Below are 19,004 nucleotides of genomic sequence, written 5' to 3'. Positions count from 1 at the left end.
GGGGTGCAGGCTAGTGTTTGTGAGGTGGGAGGGGCATGGGCCAGTGCTCAGGGGGAGGGGGTGCAGGCTAGTGTTTGTGAGGTGGGGGGGCATGGGCCAGTGCTCGGGGGGGGGTGCAGGCTAGTGTTTGTGAGGTGGGGGGGGCGTGGGCCAGTGCTCGGGGGGAGGGGGTGCAGGCTAGTGTTTGTGAGGTGGGGGGGCATGGGCCAGCATTGGGGGAGGTGGGGGGAAGGGCATGGACCAGCCCGCTGGGTGCCAGGCAGCCCTCCACTATTGAAACCCGGGGTGGTGCAGAACAGCCACAGGTCCATGGGGAAGGGCACGTGGCTCTGTGCTCTAATGCCCGGTCTCTGTTGCCTGAGTGGCAGGGCAGGTGGCCACTGAGGGGCGCTGGGGAGGCTGTTCCCACCTGGATTAAAGAGATTCGTTCCTCTGCTGGCGCCCATGGGAGGGGCTTGCTGTGTGCGGGGTGGCAGGGCAGCCGGGAGCTGCCACATGCCTGGGGCATGGGCAAGGGGAGCCCTGGCACCAGTCGCCCTGCCAGAGCGGTGCATGCACAGCTAGACATGTGACCTGCTGCACATGTGACCTCCTGTCCCCAGGAAAGGGGAGTTTGACTCACGCCGGTAAAACGAACCACTGACTCAGTGAAAAGTGCCAGTGTGCATTGGGGTGGCCTGTGAGGCCTTCTCCACTCGGTTCCCACGAACTCGGCTTGACTCCGAAGGCGTCCCTGAGCTTTACCGGCAGGCAATGGGACCAAACTTGGGATGAGCCGGGCCAGGGAACAGGGCCCCTCCCCTGACCGCACTCCTGAGTCAGCTCTCGCACACCGTGACCGGAACGCTGCTGGTTAATGTGTGTGTGTCTGACTCGTCTGCTCCACTTGTGGTCAGCCCCTGTCCAGCTCGTGAGCGGTTCACGTGCTGCACGACACACTAAGCCACAGCTGCAAGCGCTCACACACGGCTCCCTGCCCGCTCTCTGTTCCGCCAGCTCCAGCTGTGACATGTGGACAAGGGGCCTGCAAGTCCCAGCTCAGTGTTTCCTGGCCTTGCTCAATGCCTGCCTGCCTGGGTATTTATACTTCCCTTCTCCGCACGGGGCCGGCGGCCCTTCCACACACACACACATCCCACCACACTCAGCGGCCACATTTCTCCCCAGCTGCAGGAGTGAGGGGAGCGCCCTGCGCGGGGACAGGGCTGGATGGCACCGCGCTGAGTGGCTGGGGAGGGGAGTGCTGCAGGGCTGGCGACGCTGCCGGCTGAGCAGGGGCACGCAGGAGCTCCTGCCTGTCTCTGGGGAAGCTGGTGGTTGGCTTCGGGCAGGCGCTGTCCATGCCTGCAGGTGACTCGCTGGCAGGAGGGACGCAGCCCCCAGGAGTCCCTTGTTCCAGTGTCCGGGAGGGTCAGTGAACCCGACTCACGAGGGAGCCATTGCTGACACCAGGGCAGAGCCGTGTGCTGCAGGGAGATGGCTGCAAGTCGCCTGTCTTGGCAGACGTGCAAACTGCACCCTCGCACAACAGGAGCCGTGCAAAGGAGAAGCTCAACCAGGTTTAGTAGCAATGTCCTACTGGGGCTGTGAGCATATTCAGAGCAACCTCTTCAAAGGAGGCGATGGGGACGCCCTGGTCATGGTCCCCAGTCCCAGACTGACATGGTCACCTGCCATGTGCTGGGCCTGGGGGGGGATGACGGGGGGGGGGCGGGGCTCTGCCTTACAGGGGAAGGGACGGGAGGTGACGACACACAAATGGGGTGATCCTGTGATGGGGTGTATCAACCCCGCACTGGGCAAATGGGGCGGGGAGGGCTCGACACGCCGCGCCCCCAGGACAGAGCCCAGGGGTGAGTGGCTCAGGGCTTGGGGAGCCCATGGGAGTTTGGAAGGGGGGTTCGTATAAATTGTCTCCCGACAAACGGGGCTTAACTGGAATCCCGTCTGATGGGCATCCCAGAAGAAATGGGGCTGAAGGAGGGATTGAAACCTGCTAGCGGCCTTGAGGACCAGCCCAGGGTGGGGGCTCGAGCGATGGGGAAGGGAGACAGAGACCCTCACCAGGCTGGGCTGGAGGGGACAGGGTCACAAGATAAGGGACATGGGTGGGGCTGGAAGGACGGGCAGAGCTACAGGACTTAGTAAGCCAGGAGGAGACATTTACATTTGATGCCCAGGTAAAGGGGGAGCCAGTGGGTAACATGCTTGGTCTGTGAGCCGGGGGGGGGGGGGTCGTTGTAGTGGGGGGGGGGATGTGCTCGGTGTGTGAGCTGGGGGAGCGGTGCAGTGGGGGGGATGTGCTTGGTGTGTGAGCCGGGGGAGCGGTGCAGTGACTGTAGTGGGGGGATGTGCTCGGTCTGTGAGCCGGGAGAGCATTGCAGGACTGGGTCAAACCCAGGTTCTGTCTAGGCCACTCTCCGGTCTGTGATGGTGCCAGTGCCAGATGCCTCAGAGGAAGGTGCAGAAACCCTCCACTAGCAGATGTGATATAATCTGCCCCACCCCCACTTCATTAGGCCCCACCTTGGTTGCGACTGGAGAGCGGTTTAAGCCCTGACGGAGAAGGTTTAATCACCCTGCCAGAATGTTTGTTATCATTAACTGCTCTAGCGCCAGAAACATCCAATCCCTTCACAAGCTTGCTAAACTCTTGGCCTCAGTAGCATCTTGTGGCAGTGAGTTCCACAGGCTATTCACACATTATGTGGGAAAGGATCGCTTGTCATCAGTTTGGACTTTTCCACTTTTTAATCTCATGGAACGTCCCCTTGTTCTTGTGCTCTGAGACGGTAAGAACAGAAGAATCCCTTCTCTGGACCACTCGTTAGATTAGAGATGTTTACCGTGCGCTCCCTTCCCTGGCCCCTCTCCCCATGCTTTCAGTCTTGCTCCAGAGGGGAGTTTTGCTGGGCCCTGGGTCTCATCTCCCCACGTCTGCACCCCGCCGTCCTGTGTACCCTTTCCGAGGCTGCAGTGAGCAGGGGAGGAGAAGCCGGGTAGTTGGGAGCCAGAGGGGGGCATAGATACTGCGGAGGCTGCTTGGCGTGTGGGGGTGGCAGGGTGGAGAAGCCAGTGCGCCCGCGATGGGGTCCCGGCAAGGGGCAGGCTGGGTGGCGCAGCGAGGGTGGGGGGATTGCCAGGCCCTGTGCAATCACAGGAGGAATGCTCGGCGCTGACTGTGGGCGTGATGAAATCCCACCCCCCAGCCCACCAGAAGCGCTAACACTCAGCTCTCCAGTCACAGACTAAGGCCGGTGGGTTTGTTTTCCTTTGATCTGCGTTGGCTCATCTCCGGTTGGTGGCTGTCCCCTTCCCGTGCCCTCCCACGCCGCTCTCTGCTCTGGCTTGGGCACGTTCCAGACATGAACGGCAGAGAAAGAACAACATCCGCCCCGTTCTCCCTGCTGGCCAGCCCGCTGCCCCATGCCGAGCGCCGCGGGAATGTGCAGCCCCGAGCGCGTAGGAGCGCTCCGGGAGCTCTGCTTGTCGGCCAGCGGAGACCCAGGCATGGTCCCGGCAGTGCCCTAGGCGGGTGGGACGGCAGTGCTGATGGGACGTGCAGAGACATGATCAAAACCTGGGAGTTTGGGCTGCTGATGTGCAGAAAACGGAGCGGGATAATTCAGCCCGCTCGGCCCAAGGGTGTAAGGTACTGGCTTTGCCCTGTAAAGCCCTCAACTGTGGGACCGGCTCAGGGCACGTGAGCTGAGACCTGCCCCTCCGCATGCCTCACGGCCCCAGCTGCGCTCCCTGAAGGAGCCTGGGTCCGTGAGGAGCCCTCGGCTCCCGAGCTCTGCCCAGCACCAGTGCTGGAATTCGCTGGGATCAGGGCTCGCTTCCTTTCACCCGAGCTTTGGGCAGGGGGAGGGGAGGCCTTGTTCGGAGGGCTACCTGGCCGTCCATCTGCCTGCTCCATGGGGAGGCCTGGCAGCTTTGTCAGGGTTGGGGTGACGTCCCCGGTGCCGAGAGGCAGGGGGAGGGGCTCCCGGAAGGGCGAATAAATGGAGAATTGCATTGTGGGACGGGTGCGCTCGGGATTGAAGATGGGCAGCCTCCCAGGACTGCCCGGGCCGTGTTTGGTCCAAGGGCTGCACGGTACCTGGGCCACGGGTACCTCGGGAGGGGGCAGCTAGCAGCCCACGGGAAGCCGGTGAGCTTTGCCCCACGCTCTGGGTCACCGTTGCTAAGCAGGCGGTGACGACTCAGCGCTGGTGCTAGGGAGAACCTACGCTGTGCAGATGAGCCTGGAACGGGCTAACCGATAGCTCCTGACTCCCTTTGTTTTCTGCCTCCCTTCAGGTCTCTGGCTCCCCTCCTGAGATGTGTTCTCCCAGCCCCGCCCGCAGCCCACCTCCCTTCCATGGGTAGCGCCCGCCTGGCTGAGTTCCTGACGAGCACTCTCAAGAATGGATAGTCCACCCAAGCTGGCAGGAGAAACGCTGATTGTCCATCACATTCCCCTGGTTCATTGCCAGGTCCCCGACCGACAGTGCTGCAGTGGGAGCAAGAGGACCAATCCGTTTTGCCAGCCAGACCTGGGCATCGTGCGGACCGCCTCTCTGCCGGAGCGGGACCTCTCGCAGACGGACTCCCTGGTGTACAGCACCTTGCTGCAGGCCTCGGACGCGCCGCCAGAGCCTGCAGAGGACAAAGAGAGCAAAGCGCGAGACTCGGTCATCCCCGGCGTCACGACACGGCACAATCCCTTCCTCCTGGGCGACAGCGAGGGGCATGGTCTCCTCAGCGACAACACGGGCCAGAAGTCCTTCCACCTGCACAGCTCCATGGTGGCCGGCAAGCCGGCCTTCCAGCTGCACGAGCTGCCGCTGCCGCCCTTCCACCTCCACGACGCCGGCCACGTGGTGAAACCCTGGAGCATGGCCAGCAGGTCCGGCGTGGTGGACGGGCAAGAGGACAAACTCACAAGCGCCGACGTCCAGAAGAGGAACGACGTTGATTGCTGCCCGCTGGCCTCGGAGTGCATGGAGCTGGACGAGTGCAGCTGCCAGCATGGGAGCTTCTCCTTCGAGGGCGGCGACCAGGACTGGAACAATAGCTCTGACGAGTCAGGGAGGAACCCGGGCGCCCTGCACAGCCGGACCTGCAGCTGTTCCAGCACGGAGCTCCCGCACTGCCGGTGCTACAGCACGTCAAGCCAGTCTGAGACCGGGGACCAGCAGATGGGATACATCAGCGACTCTTCTTGCAACAGCTCGGACGGGGTCCTGGTGAACTTCAGTGCCCTCTACAACAAAATGAACGGCCATTCTCGCTCCAACTTGAACTCTGCCAACTTGTCCTGTGACTCTTCCTTCTGCAGCCACTCGGACACCGGGGCCTTTTACCTGGATCTGCATTCGTCACCCCTGGAATCCAAGATGTCTTGTGAATCGCACAACCCGGAGAGCTCGGGGAAAGTGTGTGGGTGCCACCGCCCGTCTTCTCCTGTCTTAGATGCCAACTGCAACTCCTACCACCTGCACTGCGAGCCGTGCACTTCGGAGAGCTCAGACCTCACCGCTTGCTTCCAGAGCCAAGCCCGGCTCGTGGTGGCCACCCAGAACTACTATAAATTAGTCACCTGTGACTTGTCTTCCCAGTCGTCGCCTAGCCCTGCAGGCTCTTCCATAACCAGCTGCTCTGAAGATCACACCAAAGCGAGCCCTGTCCAGCCCTCGGAGTACTACTTGTTTCGAAGGCCCGATGCCCAGCCGGAGGAGAGTGATGGGGAATGCTTCATGGCGGAGACCAAGGGCGAAGCTGTGAAAAACACGATTGAGGGGCAAGTGTATGTCAACATATCCCCGCCTAACCTGAACGCCGGCCGGCCTCGCTCCAGGAGCTACGATCGGAACCTGGACCGGAGCCCCACGAGCCGGCTGGGCTCCCTGGAGCGCATGATGAGTTGTCCGGTCAAGCTGAGCGAGAGCCCAGCGCTGGCGATTCAGAGCTCGCCCCCGAAGCGGGTGACTTCCTTTGCTGAGCTGGCGAAAGGCAGGAGAAAGAACGGCTCCTCCCCGCCGCTCAGAACCAGCGGTGACTCCTCCTTGGAGTTCTCGCCCATCCCCGAGTTCCAGCGGGACTGCCCAGGGCTTCTCGAGGACGGAGCGCGACGCTGCCAGAGTCTCCCGCCCATGCCTTTTGGCCATTGCCTGAACCGGAGCTGCGAGGGCTACCGTGTGGAGCACAGATTCGGGGATGGCCTGAGGGCGTGTCCCAGCAAAGACTCAGGTGCCAACGGCCATGGGGCAGCCGAGCAGGCCTCTCTCTCTCTGCTGATGGAGGCTGGTGCCAGCTTCTCAGGCAGCCCTGCCAGTGGGCACGGACAACGAGATGTTAGAGCCAGAGCGGATGGTAAGGAACCAAATACGAGATTAAAATAGACCAGCAAATGCTCCCCTTTGACCCCCCGAGGGAGCAGCAGAGAGAGGCTCTGGGGAGAGGTGATTTAGGGCTGTGCCGTCATTTGAATCCACTGAGGAAAAGCGCTGTCGTGCGAGGACATGTAACGCCCCTACCCCCAGGCCAGAGCTGGTGTCACGGAGTGTGGGGGAGTCAGGGCCCTGCACCCCTCTTCCTGGGATTCACCGGGACTCTCAGCCAGCCAGTAAAATGGAAGGTTTATTGGACAATAGGAACGCAGGCTACAACAGAGCTTGTAGGTACAGCCAGGACCCCTCAGTCAAGTCCTTCTGGGGGGTTCAGGGAGCTTAGACCCCAGCTTGGGGTTCCCTGCGTTGCACCTCCCAGCCCAAACTGAAACTAAAAACTCCTCCAGCAGCTACCCCCCCCCCCTGCTCCTCTCCTTTGTCCAGTCTCCCGGGCAGAAGGTGTCACTTCTCCCAACTTCCCTCCTGGCTCAGGTTACAGCTCAGGTAGCTTCCTTCAAGGGAAGTCCCCCATCCCCAATGCAACCCCCCTGCAACATTCCCAGGTCAAATCCCTCCCCCCCCACTCCCTGTTGTGTCACAGCGTTAATTTGGGAAAGCACCACACCCAGGGTTCATAAACCTAAACCATGAGCAAAAGCCCCACCCCAAGTCGGTCGGGCAGTGCCCTTTGCCCCCAGGGTCTTAACTCCAGCAACCCAAAAGTCCCTTTAATGTGCCCGGCCCTTCTCTGCACCCCACTCATAGGCGCTGTCCTTGGTCAGTGCAGCTGCAGAGTTCACCTCCGCCTGGGGAGTGGGGTCAGGAGGCACCTTACTCGCTCCGCTGCTCAGGCGCTCGCTGCCCCTCTCCACCAGCCGCTCTCTTGTGCCACCTCTCCAGCCACTCGGTCACCAGCCGACTGTTACGGCACATCCATCTTTTAGTGATTGTCAGCACTGTACAGGAAGAACAGGAATACTTGTGGCACCTCAGAGACTAACAAATTTATTAGAACATAAGCTTTCGTGGGCTACAGCCCACTTCTTCGGATGCATATAGAAGTGGGCTGTAGTCCACGAAAGCTTATGCTCTAATAAATGTGTTAGTCTCTAAGGTGCCACAAGTACTCCTGTTCTTCTTTTTGCGGATACAGACTAACACGGCTGCTACTCTGAGCACTGTAAAGGCTTTCTTTGAACAGTGGAGGGAACAGGTTAAACCAGACCAGGGAGGACCCCTGACTGGGTGCGAACTCCTGCCGAGATTCCTACCCCCACCCCTCTTATTTTCCCAAGGCTCTGACATTCAAGCCCCTGACTTAATAAGGTTGTTTCAACTGAGGGTGACAGGTTAAGCACAGTCATTTGGGACAGGTTAAGCACAGTCCTGCTTTCCTGTATTCCTACAATAATTACAAGGTTGGGAACCATATTTCACTCCCCGGCGTTCAGTACTAAGGTGAGTTGTACCCAACATCAGCCAAAGTTGATCACTTTTTGTTGAATACATAAGCAGAGCAGGAGCAAACTGTATTTACATAAGCACACCAAGTCTCCCCCCTCCCAGCTCGCTGTCAGGGAAGGATTCATTCAGCCCCTGCTTACACAGGGGCCTGGACAGGGGGGAGTGCTCTGGGGCCTGGCCCCAGCGGGATGGCGCGGTGGGAGCTGGGCTTGTTCATTCTGTGCACTAGTGCATGGAAAGCTGCTGCCGCGCCCGGACCTCACAATGAACTGGACTAAAAGCCCTGTTCAAATCACCCAGGGGGTGAAGGCCTGAGGCTCCCCACAAGCACCAGGGGCCCAACACGAAGGGGTTCTTCCTGGGCCTTTGCAGCTGGGCCCCTCTGGGCCACGCAATCCCACCGTCCCATTGCTCCCATGTCGTGCTTGGGGAGTGCCAGGTTATACACAGCTCTGGCAGGGGAGCCCTGCCCTATAGGCCTGGTCCAGTACCAAGAGTTGTCAACTCTCCAGGATTGGCCTGGAGTCTCCTGGAATCGGCATCGATCTCCCAGTGACTGTTGAAAGCAATTGGAGATTTTAATAGGATATTTTAAGACAATGACATGAGGTCCTGTTGGGGAAGAAAATCTCCTGGAATAGTTTCAGTCTGAGTTGGCAACCCTACCAGTGGCAGCAGCCAGAGAGCAGGGGAGGCTGTGCAGAGCCCTGGCCTGGTGGTGCTGGGAACGACCACGGCCAGGGCTCGCTCGCACTTAGAATCATAGAATCTCAGGGCTGGAAGGGACCTCAGGAGGTATCTAGTCCAACCCCCTGCTCAAAGCAGGACCAATTCCCAACTAAATCATCCCAGCCAGGGCTTTAAAAACCTCTAAGGAAGGAGATTCCACCACCTCCCTAGGGAACCCATTCCAGTGCTTCACCACCCTCCCAGTGAAATAGTGTCTCCTAATATCCAACCTAAACCTCCCCCACTGCAACTTGAGACCATTACTCCTTGTTCTGTCATCTGCCACCACTGAGAACAGCCGAGCTCCATCCTCTTTGGAACCCCCTTCAGGTAGTTGAAGACTGCTATCAAATCCCCCCTCACTCTTCTCTTCGGAAGACTAAACAATCCCAGTTCCCTCAGCCTCTCCTCATAAGTCATGTGCTCCAGACCCCTAATCATTTTTGTTGCCTCCGCTGGACTCTCTCTTGCTGGACTCCACTTGATACCAGCTGCCAACTAGACATGGAGCCGTTGATCACTACCCGTTGAGCCCGACAATCTAGCCAGCTTTCTATCTTCCTTATAGTCCATTCATATAATCCATACTTTATTAACTTGCTGGCAAGAATACTGTGTGAGACCATATCAAAAGCTTTGCTAAAGTCAAGATATATCATGTCCACCGCTTTCCCCATATCCACAGAGCCAGTTATCTCATCATAGAAGGCAATCAGGTTGGTCAGGCATGACTTGCCCTTGGTGAATCCATGTCGACTGTTCCTGATCACCTTCCTCTCCTCCAAGTGCTTCAAAATGGATTCCTTGAGGACCTGCTCCATGATTTTTCCAGGGACTGAGGTGAGGCTGACCGGTCTGTACTTCCCCGGGTTCTTCTTCCTTCTTCCCCTTTTAAAAGATGGGCACTACATTTGCCTTTTTCCAATCATCTGGGACCTCCCACGATCACCACGAGTTTTCAAAGATAATGGCCAATGTCTCTGCAATCACATCAGCCATTTCCCTCAGCACCCTTGGATGCGTTAGATCTGGACCCATGGACTTGTGCATGTCCAGCTTTTCTAAATAGTCCTTAACCTGTTCTTTCACCACTGAGGGCTGCTCACCTCCTCCCCATATTGTGCTGCCCAGTGCAGCAGTCTGGGAGCTGACCTTGCCTGTGATGACCGAGGCAAAAAAAGCATTGAGTACTTCAGCTTTTTCCACATCATCTGTCACTAGGTTGCCTCCCTTCATTAAGGGTCCCACACTTTCCCTGACCTGTTTCTTGTTGCTAACATACCTGTAGAAACCTTTCTTGTTACCCTTCACATCTCTTGCTAGCTGCAACTCCAGTTGTGTTTTGGCCTTCCTGATTTCACTCCTGCATGCTCTAGCAATATTTTTATACTCCTCCCTAGTCATCTGTCCAAGGTTCCACTTCTTGTAAGCTTCCTTTTTGAGTTTAAGCTCACCGAAGATTTCACTGTTTAGCCAAGCTGGTCACCTGCCATATTTGCTATTCTTTCTGCACATCGGGATGGTTTGTTCCTGTGCCCTCAATAAGGCTTCTTTAAAATACAGCCAGCTCTCCTGGACTCCTTTCCCCCTCCTATTAGCCTCCCAGGGGATCCTGCCCATCTGTTCCCTGAGGGAGTCAAAGTCTGCTTTTCTGAAGTCCAGGGTCCGTATTCTGCTGCTCTCCTTTCTTCCTTGTGTCAGGATCCTGAACTCGACCATCTCATGGTCACTGCTGCCCAGGTTGTCACCCACTTCTACTTCCCCTACCAATTCTTCCCTGTTTGTGAGCACCAGGTCAAGAGGAGCATGGCCCCTAGTTGGTTCCTCCAGCACTTGTACCAGGAAGTTGTCCCCAACACTTTCCAAAACTTCCTGGATTGTCTGTGCACTGCTGTATTGCTCTCCCAGCAGATGTCAGGGTGATTGAAGTCCCCCATGAGAACCAGGGCCTGTGATCTGGAAACTTCTGTTATTTGTCCGAAGAAAGCCTCGTCTACTTCATCCTCCTGGTTGGGTGGTCTATAGCAGACGCTCATCACAACATCACCCTTGTTGCTCTCGCCTCTAAACTGAACTCAAAGACTCTCAACAATCTTTTCTCCAGTTTCATACTGGAGCTCTGAGCAGTCATACTGCTCCCTTACATACAATGCAACTCCCCCACCTTTTCTGTCCTGCCTGTCCTTCCTGAACAGTTTATACCCATCCATGACAGTGCTCCAGTCATGTGAGTTGTCCCACCAAGTCTCTGTTATTCCAATCGCATCATAGTTCCCTGACTGTGCCAGGACTTCCAGTTCTCCCTGCTTGTTTCCCAGGCTTCTTGCGTTCGTGTACAGGCACCTAAGACAACTAGCCGGTTGCCCTACTTTCTCAGTATGAATCAGGAGGCCTCCCCTGTTGCACCCTCCTCCTTGTGTTTCCTCCCAGTATCCCACTTCCCCACTTACTTCTGGGCTTAGGTCTCCATCCCTCAGCGAACCGAGTTTAAAGCCCTCCTCACTAGGTTAGCCAGCCTGCCTGCGAAGATGCTCTTCCCTCAGGTGGCTCTCTAGAGGTGCCCCCAAGAGGAGGCAACCTTCCTTCTCCCCCCCGCCCCCCGGAGCTGCAGGCCGGGCACCGTGCGGGGAGATGCCCGTGTTCTGGGGCCTCCCTGCCCTTCACTGGCAAAGTCCTGGCCTTCCACGGTCAGGCTCCTGCCCTGTATTTTCCCTGTTTTCCCTGAGTCTGGGTTGTGTCTTAGCAATTGCACCTGTCTCTGTCTCTGCCAGGGGCTTCCCCCTCCCTCCCCGGAGCTCTCCTGCCCCGCCAGCATCTCCCCCAACAGTGGCGTGCTGGGAGCGGGCTGAGGGCACCCAGGCTGAGGGCACCGAAGGTGGCGGAGGGGACAGGAGCCGGTTGGTGGTGGTGGGGGGGGGGTGACTGCTAGATCCTGAGCATTGCGTGGAGCGGAGGAGGGGGTTGTGATGTCCCGCTGGGGGAGTTGCAGGAGCTTGGGGTGAGGCTATTCTGGGCCCCAGGCAGGGTGGAAGTGTGGTGGTTGGGGGCTTGCAGGGGAGGAGGCGAGCGAGTGGGAGCCCCGCGGGCTGATGGGGGCGCAGGGCAGGGCTGGGAATGGTGCAGCAACTGCTGAGGGAGTAGGTCCCCTGGCCCCCATTGATGACTGTCTCCCCGCAGCCCGGGGGCCCTACACAGCAGCGAATGTCAGCAAGGAGGCTGCCTGTGGCTCCAGCCCGCGGCTCCTGCCCTTCCCCGCTCTGGTGCCGGCTGGGCGGGGCTCTCCCTCACGCTCCCCGTCTCTCCCGCAGGTGGCGGCGCGGACAGCAAGGCCGTGGTGCGGTACAGCAAGGAGCAGCGCCCCACCACCCTGCCCATCCAGCCCTTCGTCTTCCAGCACCACTTCAGCAAGCAGCCCAAGGCCCGGGCCCTGCACAGCCACTTCGCTGCCAGCCTCTCGCAGCTCTACGGCGCCTCCAGCAGCCGGCCCGCCAGCCAGCAGCCCTCCTCCAACTCCCAGTCCTCCGCCTCCGCCACCTCGGCGGAGCAGCCCGGGGCCGCGGGGGGGCTGGCGCAAGGCGCGCTCCTGGCCCAGCGCTCGGCGGACGGAGCCGCCTCCCTCGGCGACGGCTACGCCAAGAAGCCGGCCCCGGAGAGCACCCGGCCGTCCCCCCTCGGGAGCTACTCCCCGGTGCGCAGCACTGCCCCTTTCTTCCAGAGCCTGGACTCGTCCTGCTCGCCCACCCCAGAGAGAGCCGGCGAGAGCCACCCTCCCCGCAGCAGGTCCTGCCCGCTCTCTGCCAACCTGCTCCCCACCAGGGCCTCCCCCTCTGCAGGCGCCGTGCTGCCCCCCCAGGCTGATGCCCTGCACCGCCAGGAGAGCCCCCGGCCGGTCCCCAGGAAGGAGGTGCCGTTGGAGCAGAGGGCGCAGATCTCCGAGTACCGACTCCATGACGGCTCCCTCCCGCCTCTGGCATCTGAGGGGGCGAGTGCCAGCCGAGCGGGGGGCCCTGCGGAGCCCCAGTGGAGAGGCAGCAGTGAGGCCGGAAGTTCGGGGTCGCTGAGCAGTGTGGGCACGAGGCCCCTCAATGGTACGTCCCTGCTTCAGGGCACTGACTGTGGGTCAGCCCCGGCCAGCACGCCCCTCGGTGCCTTGTGCTGAGCGCCCAGGCCCTGCCAGAGCCGCCCCATTGCTACAGCCCGGCCCTGAGCGACCCCCCAGATCCCCCTCTGGCTCTGAGCCCCCGGCGCCTGGGCGGGCCAGCAGCGCTGCAGTCTGTGTGCACTCGCTGCCCCCAGCCGGGAGATTTCTCAGCAACGGCCTGTCCTGTCCTTACTGCTCAGCCCTGACTCCTGTTCCCTCCTCACACAAACCCACTAACATCTCTGAAGTGCTGCTGGACTGTAACTAATGTGCTGTGTCTGTCTCTGTCCTTTTCCCTGTCTCTCTCCCTCTCCACCCCACACTGGTCCCCGTCACCCTCCACCGCTAGCAAACCACCTCTCCCCTCAAGCGCTGAAGTGGCGGGAGTACAGGCGGAGGAACCCGCTGGGCCTGGACCGCGGCTCGGGGCTGGCTGGGTTAGCAGGCAGCCTGGACAGGAGGCAGCAGGAGCCCCAACTCGCCCGGAGGAACCCCATCTTTGAGTTCCCTGGTTCCCTCAACACCGGCCACGTTCACGGCAGGCTGAATGGTGCGCCTCTACCTCGCTGGTGGGGGGCAGCATGGGGGACGCTCCCCCGGCTTCTGCCCCACTGGGCCAGGCCAGGTTAGATGGGCCCTGGCCTCCGCGGAGCCTGCTGGCCCTGGCCACGGTGCCCGTCCTGGGGGGGCGTGAGGAATACACCTGCGGTCGTGTGGGGAAGGGGAGGTGTGAGCTTATCCCCACTCTGCACAGCAGGCAGGGAGTGGCTCTGAGCACACGTCCCCAGCTCTGGCCAGGCAGAGATGCTCCTAGGGCAGGCGCCTCGGTACCACATCAGACCCGGCCAGGAGCCCCTGGGCCAAAAAGGAGCCTGTGGCAGCCACCTCCATTTTCCCACGGCCCTTGGAGCCGACGGGCCCTGTGTCCCATGGTCCGTCTGCGCAGCTCCCGGCGGGGCACTGTCTGTGGGGAGCTCCAGCTTCCCGGGGCACCGCTGGGAAGGAGCAGCTGGTGTTGGGCTGCCCCGCGCGGCAGGGTGTGCATCAGTCACCGCTGCTCCGTGCCGCCAGCCCCCCAAACACCGTGCGAGGGGGAAGGGAGAGGCAGGCTGCCCTGTGCCCAGGCGTGTCTGGCCAAAGCAGAACGACTCCCCCGCCCAGCGTCCCCAGGGGCACCGTCTGGGCCGGGGGCAGAGCTTCCGTCCCCCGGCCTGCTTGACAAACATACCCGCACCACGGCCAGGAAAGGGCAGGGGAGAAATGCACTAACGAGCCAAGGCATTGTTTTCCCCTTGGAGACGCGAGGGGGTGGGAGTGGCATGTGCCACTAGCCACGGTCCGGAGCAGCTGCACGGCCCGGCGGGGGCGTTATTCTGCGTGGCTCTGTCGGGTGGCGAGCTCACGTCCTCCAGGCCAGGGGCTAGGATGCAGGGCAGCCCTGGAAGTCTGGCCTGGGGCCTGACACCCCCCAGCCTGTGAGCAGAGGGGCCAGGTTCAGCGTCCCACGGGTCTGGCTGCTGCAGCCCGGGCCTGGCCGGTGTTTGTGTGCTGTGTGAGCCGAGGGGGTGACGGACACGGGACAGGAGGCCCATCAAGTCACTGTCCGACTGGGGGCCCGATGAGGTGAGTGCCAAGCCAGTAGCCATGCTGCACTGCCCCCGGGCCAGGCCTGGCTGCCTGGCAGGTACCTTTGGAGCCAGTCGGTGCATTCCCAGCCGGGCCTGGGGCTGCCTTAGCGTGCGGGCGTCTGTCTGATGGCGCTTCCTGTCTCCGGGCCCTGCAGGCCAGCCTGTGAAACAGCTCCAGCTGGGCTACGCCGACTTCTTCCCGGAGTACTTCTCGCTGGCGGAGAAGCCGCCGGCCGAGTTCTGCCTCTCCCCGGATGGCAACACGGAGTCCATCTCCATCGACCTGCTGCAGAAGAAAGGTAGGGGGGGTCCTGCCTCAGCCGGGGTCGGAAAGCACAGCGCAGGGGGAGGCAGCGCAGCCGCACGGCATGGCCAACCCCGAGCAAAGAGTCAGTGCTTTGAAACCGCCCCTGGGCCCTGAGTCCCCGCGCCCTACCTCTGCCCCACTGGCCACGCCACGGTCACCCTAGCTAGGTCCCCGATGGGGCCGCCCATGTCCTGTTCCCTGCTCGCCAGCGCTAACGGATCCACAACCGCGGGGTAGTTCCTATGCCTCGTAGTGACATCACAGTAATTCGAGCCCTGCCCCAGGGACAGAGCCTGGCACAGCTCCCAGCCCCCAGCATGGCCCCCAGGGGCAGTGCCCCTTCCTGGGCACAGCCCTCGGCTCCAGCAGCAGTTCGGCACGCCAGGAGCCAACAGCTAGCGCTGGTGCCCTACAACTGCGCCGGGTGAACCTTCCCCACCTGTGTAATACCCAGTGCCCATTCGCCAGGCAGCTGCAGGGTCCAGGGGTAAGGGGCGCTGACTCTGCTCCTCGCCAGACACGGGGCATCAGCTGGAGTCCTGGGGACGCGCTTTCATCTGAAACAGCGCTTGGGCTGGGCATGTGCAGGGGGCTCCCCCGCCAGCCCCCCTCTGACGCCGTCTCTGTCCTCTAGGGCTGGTGAAGGCCATCAACACGGCCGTCGATCTGATCGTGGCTCACTTCGGAACGAGCCGGGAGCCGGGGGTGAAGGTAAAGCAGCGCCCGCCCGCCCTGCCCCACTGACCTGCGCCGGGCTGCCTTTCCTGGCCCTCCCCCCCTCCTTCCAGCGGGGCAGTCGGGCCAGACCCTAGGGCTGGGCGGTAGGTGGGGGTGGGGCAGTGCTGCTGTTGGCTGTGGAGCTCACACCCTTGGGGATCATAATATTTCCACAACGGTACAAAATGTGCAATTTGTTAAACCTTCCTCGGTGCCCCCCAGCCGCTCCCCACCGCTGGCCCTGGGTACGAGTGTGCTGGCAGGAGGCGACGGAGCAGGGAGTGGAGTGACTGTGCTGGCCACAGCCGCTCGCCTGGTCCCCACCATGACCCTGCGGGCTGCCCTTGGTACTGGCCTTCCCGAGTCTCACCCGGTCTTTGCAGGCTGCACCTCCCTGGGGTCCCTTCCGTGACGGGACAGTGCTGTTCTGCCCACGCCTGGTGCCTTCCAGCCAGGCCCTGCAAGCCAAGGTGCCGTCCCAGGCCCTGCAAACCCAGGTGCCGTCTCAGGCCCTGCAAGCCCAGCGGGGTCAGAGGCAGCGCCGCAGTCCGAAGCAGCGCTGAGGCTGGACATGCAGAGCGACGCCCCCGGCAGCCTTGCCTGCCCTGTGGTGACACCAGCAGCGGGAGGAGAAAAAGCCGGCGGCTTTAGAAATGGTTTGAATCTAATCTAGGTCCCCAGATGCTCTTGGGACCGGTGGCAATCAATCACAGGCAGTGCAGGCGTCAATGTGGGGCAGAGTTAAGGCTGTTTGGGGCCCTAGCTGCATGGCCAGACCGTTCCCTGTTTGGGCTGCGGCTGTCCTGGCTTTGTCGTGTCCTCTGGGGAGATAATGGCACCGCCCGGCCGTGGGTTTGCCCTCACTCACGGCGATGGCCTGAGCCGGCTCGGGGCTTGATCTGTATTCGATTTCTGGGTGCTAAGCATTCGCCAGTGGGAAAACTGCCCCCCAGGAGTATTCCTGACCCCAGCTCTCCAGGCGCACGCCCCTGCTCCGCTAGGACAGGAGTGAAGCCGGTTCCTCTCCTCTCCCCTGAGGCCAGGCAGACGGGCAGCCCCCTGCCTGCCAGTGAGTTGGTCTGCAGCGATGGGGGCCCAGGTGCAAACACGCAGCCCCGGCCCCGCTCTGACAGTCGGGATCCCACAGTCCTGCAGCCTCCAGCGGGTCCGGGGCTCCGCGTGCCCCGGGCGGGAACCACTTTGGGTCGTTCCTTAGTCCTGCAGATGGGGCTGGGCTGCTTGGCACTGCGCCCTTCAGCCCACCCCGGCGGCTGCCCGGCTGTCTCCAGGCGGCCCGTGCTCGAGTCACGGAGAAGCCGGCAGGCTCAAGGAAGCCCAGGCGAGTCTGCGATGGGCTCTGTGCTGGGCAAGCTCCAGGTTGGCTCCAATGGCGGGCAAGGGTGTCGCTGCCTCCTGGGGCCTGCCTGTGTGGGAAGCGTCCAAGGGCAGAGCCCGTGAAGCTGGATTTCAGTGCCAGGGCCACTCTTGGCGAGCCCAGGGCACTGGCCTCCTTGCGCAGGCTGCCAGAGCACAGAGCATCTCTTCCCTTCCAGCTCAACCCGCGGCCTCTGCTCTCCGGAGCCTCGTTAGCCAATGGCAGGAACCTGAGACTGAGACCCCGGCTCGGCCCCTCTGGCACCATGACTGAGCCCCGCACAGAGCTGCCCTGCAGCGCTGGGCTCTGTGCCGTGCCCCCGCCTGACCTTCCTGTTTAGAGCCAGCCCCAGACTGAGAGCCGGACCGCGGGGCTGACTTCAGCCTCCCTGAGCCGCTGGGAGCGCCCGGGTCACCTGACACTTCGGTGTTTGCGATTTACACGGCGCTTCCTGCTCCCAACAGAGGAACAATAAACTCCCGCGCGGCCAGGTCCGTTCGGCCCCCGTCTGCCCAGCCCCATGGCTGGGCGGCACCCGCAGGGGCACTGTGCCACCTCGCCAACCTGCACTGCCGTAGTGTGCGACTCCGGGCTGCCAGCAGGGCTTGGTGGGGTGACGCGGGCTGCTCAGCCTCCGTTCATCCCCCATGCCCTGCGCCCTGCCGCCTGCCCGGGAACCACGGGCAGAGCAACGCGACAGGAACCGCCTTCGAGACGCCCGCGGAAGTAGGCCTCTTCCATCCCTAGAATCCTGGGGAGGAGCGGGCGCCAGCCTCGCTCCAGGAAGGGGAAGTGGCTCCACCAACACCCCGGCCCCGGCTGACACAGGCCGCACCCCGACCCCGGCTGACCCGGGCACTACCCCGACCCCGGCTGACCCGGGCACTACCCCGACCCCGGCTGACGCGGGCTCCACCCCGACCCCGGCTGACGCGGGCACCACCCCGGCCGTTGGGCCCCTGGGTGCAGCATCAGCAGCGGGTGTTTCTCCCAGGAGCAGAGGCTGGGCTGGTTTTCCAGTCCCCCAGGAACAGCAGGCCGAGGAGGAGGTGGGGAGGCGTTTGGGGCCATGGGATACACCTGCGGGGCCTACACAGATTAGCTGGAGGCCTGATGCCAGAGAGGGGTCACCCGGACCCAGCACTGGCCTTCGCCTGAGGAACGGCCCTTCCCTGGCCCGAGGGGCTGCGTGGGAGACAGCCTGACCGGGCATGGCCCACTCGCTGTGGGGAGCTGCCAGGGGCTCAGCGCTGCACATCTCCGAGCTGTTTGCGTCACACAGTGACCCAGGCAGGCCAGCCTGTGTGTACAGCCTCCATCCCGCACCCCTGGAACTCCCCGCAGCAGGACGCTGAGCACCCGGCAGTGCAGTGACTAACCCTCTCCCTCCCACGTGCTTTCTGCCAGGCCAAGCTCGGGAACAGCTCGGTGAGCCCCAACGTGGGGCACCTCATCCTGAAATACCTGTGCCCGGCCATCCGAGACATCCTGAGTGACGGGCTCAAGGCCTACGTCCTGGACGTGATCATCGGCCAGCGGAAGAACACGCCCTGGAGCGTGGTGGAGGCGTCCACCCAGCTAGGTACCGTTCGGCTCAGCCCCGGGCTGAGGTTGGCTCCGACGCGGCAGTCGCTCGCCCCGGGCCAGGAACCCTCCTAGCACTGCACCCCGCCAGGCAGGGCCTGGGCTGATGGCAGCCACACCCCGGAGCAGCGGCTGGGCTGGTCAGAGGGGGAATTTCACAGGGCCCGGGCGCTTTGGGGCGCACCCTGCCCTTGTGTGAAGGGGAGTGAGGGAGGCCTGTTGGTCTGTGCATGCCCCGGGGGTGTGAGGGGACCTGGGCTGCCCCTGCCCCTGCTCCGCGGCTAATCCCCAGCCTGTCCCTGTGTCTCCCAGGCCCCTCCACCAAGGCGCTGCACGGCCTTCACAGCAGGATCAGCCAGTTCGCCGAGCTGACCAGCCACAGCATGAGGTTCAACGCCTTCATCTTCGGCCTTCTCAAGTGAGTGAGCCCCAGCGTTCTGCGCCGCTGCGCTGCCCAGAGCCGCCGTGGGGAGAGCGGGGCCGGCCCCCCTCCCCACCCGCCCGCCCGGCCGCTGCACTGCCCCATTGCCACCGTGGGGAGAGCGGGGCCGGCCCCACTCCCCACCCGCCCGGCCGCTTTGCTGCCCCAGAGCCGCCGTGGGCAGAGCGGGGCCGGCCCCCCTCCCCCCCCCCCCGGCCGCTGTGCTGCCCAGAGCCGCCGTGGGGAGAGCGGGGCCGGCCCCCC

General features: G+C 62.2%; 1 protein-coding gene across 11 annotated transcripts in view; it reads left to right on the top strand.

Annotated features, from left to right (window-relative positions):
• The window catches only part of RUSC2 (RUN and SH3 domain containing 2), a 76,656-nt gene that overhangs the window by 42,086 nt on the left and 15,566 nt on the right, over positions 1–19,004 (top strand). For 9 of the 11 annotated variants that reach the window (XM_034773420.1, XM_034773424.1, XM_034773422.1 and 6 more), the window contains 7 exons: positions 4,303–6,357; positions 11,876–12,655; positions 13,058–13,258; positions 14,492–14,635; positions 15,278–15,354; positions 18,143–18,317; positions 18,632–18,737. In XM_034773420.1, coding sequence (XP_034629311.1) covers positions 4,410–6,357; positions 11,876–12,655; positions 13,058–13,258; positions 14,492–14,635; positions 15,278–15,354; positions 18,143–18,317; positions 18,632–18,737 — 3,431 coding nt within the window. In that variant the 5' untranslated portion in view covers positions 4,303–4,409. The remainder of the gene's footprint in view (positions 1–4,302; positions 6,358–11,875; positions 12,656–13,057; positions 13,259–14,491; positions 14,636–15,277; positions 15,355–18,142; positions 18,318–18,631; positions 18,738–19,004) is intronic. The other 2 variants (XM_034773426.1, XM_034773427.1) reach the window with 2 other exon arrangements.

This window comes from Trachemys scripta, chromosome 6 (assembly GCF_013100865.1).
Source record: "Trachemys scripta elegans isolate TJP31775 chromosome 6, CAS_Tse_1.0, whole genome shotgun sequence".
Lineage (NCBI taxonomy): Eukaryota > Metazoa > Chordata > Testudines > Emydidae > Trachemys > Trachemys scripta.
The sequence above is the reverse complement of the archived record's forward strand: the minus strand, read 5'-3'. Positions and strand labels throughout refer to the sequence as shown.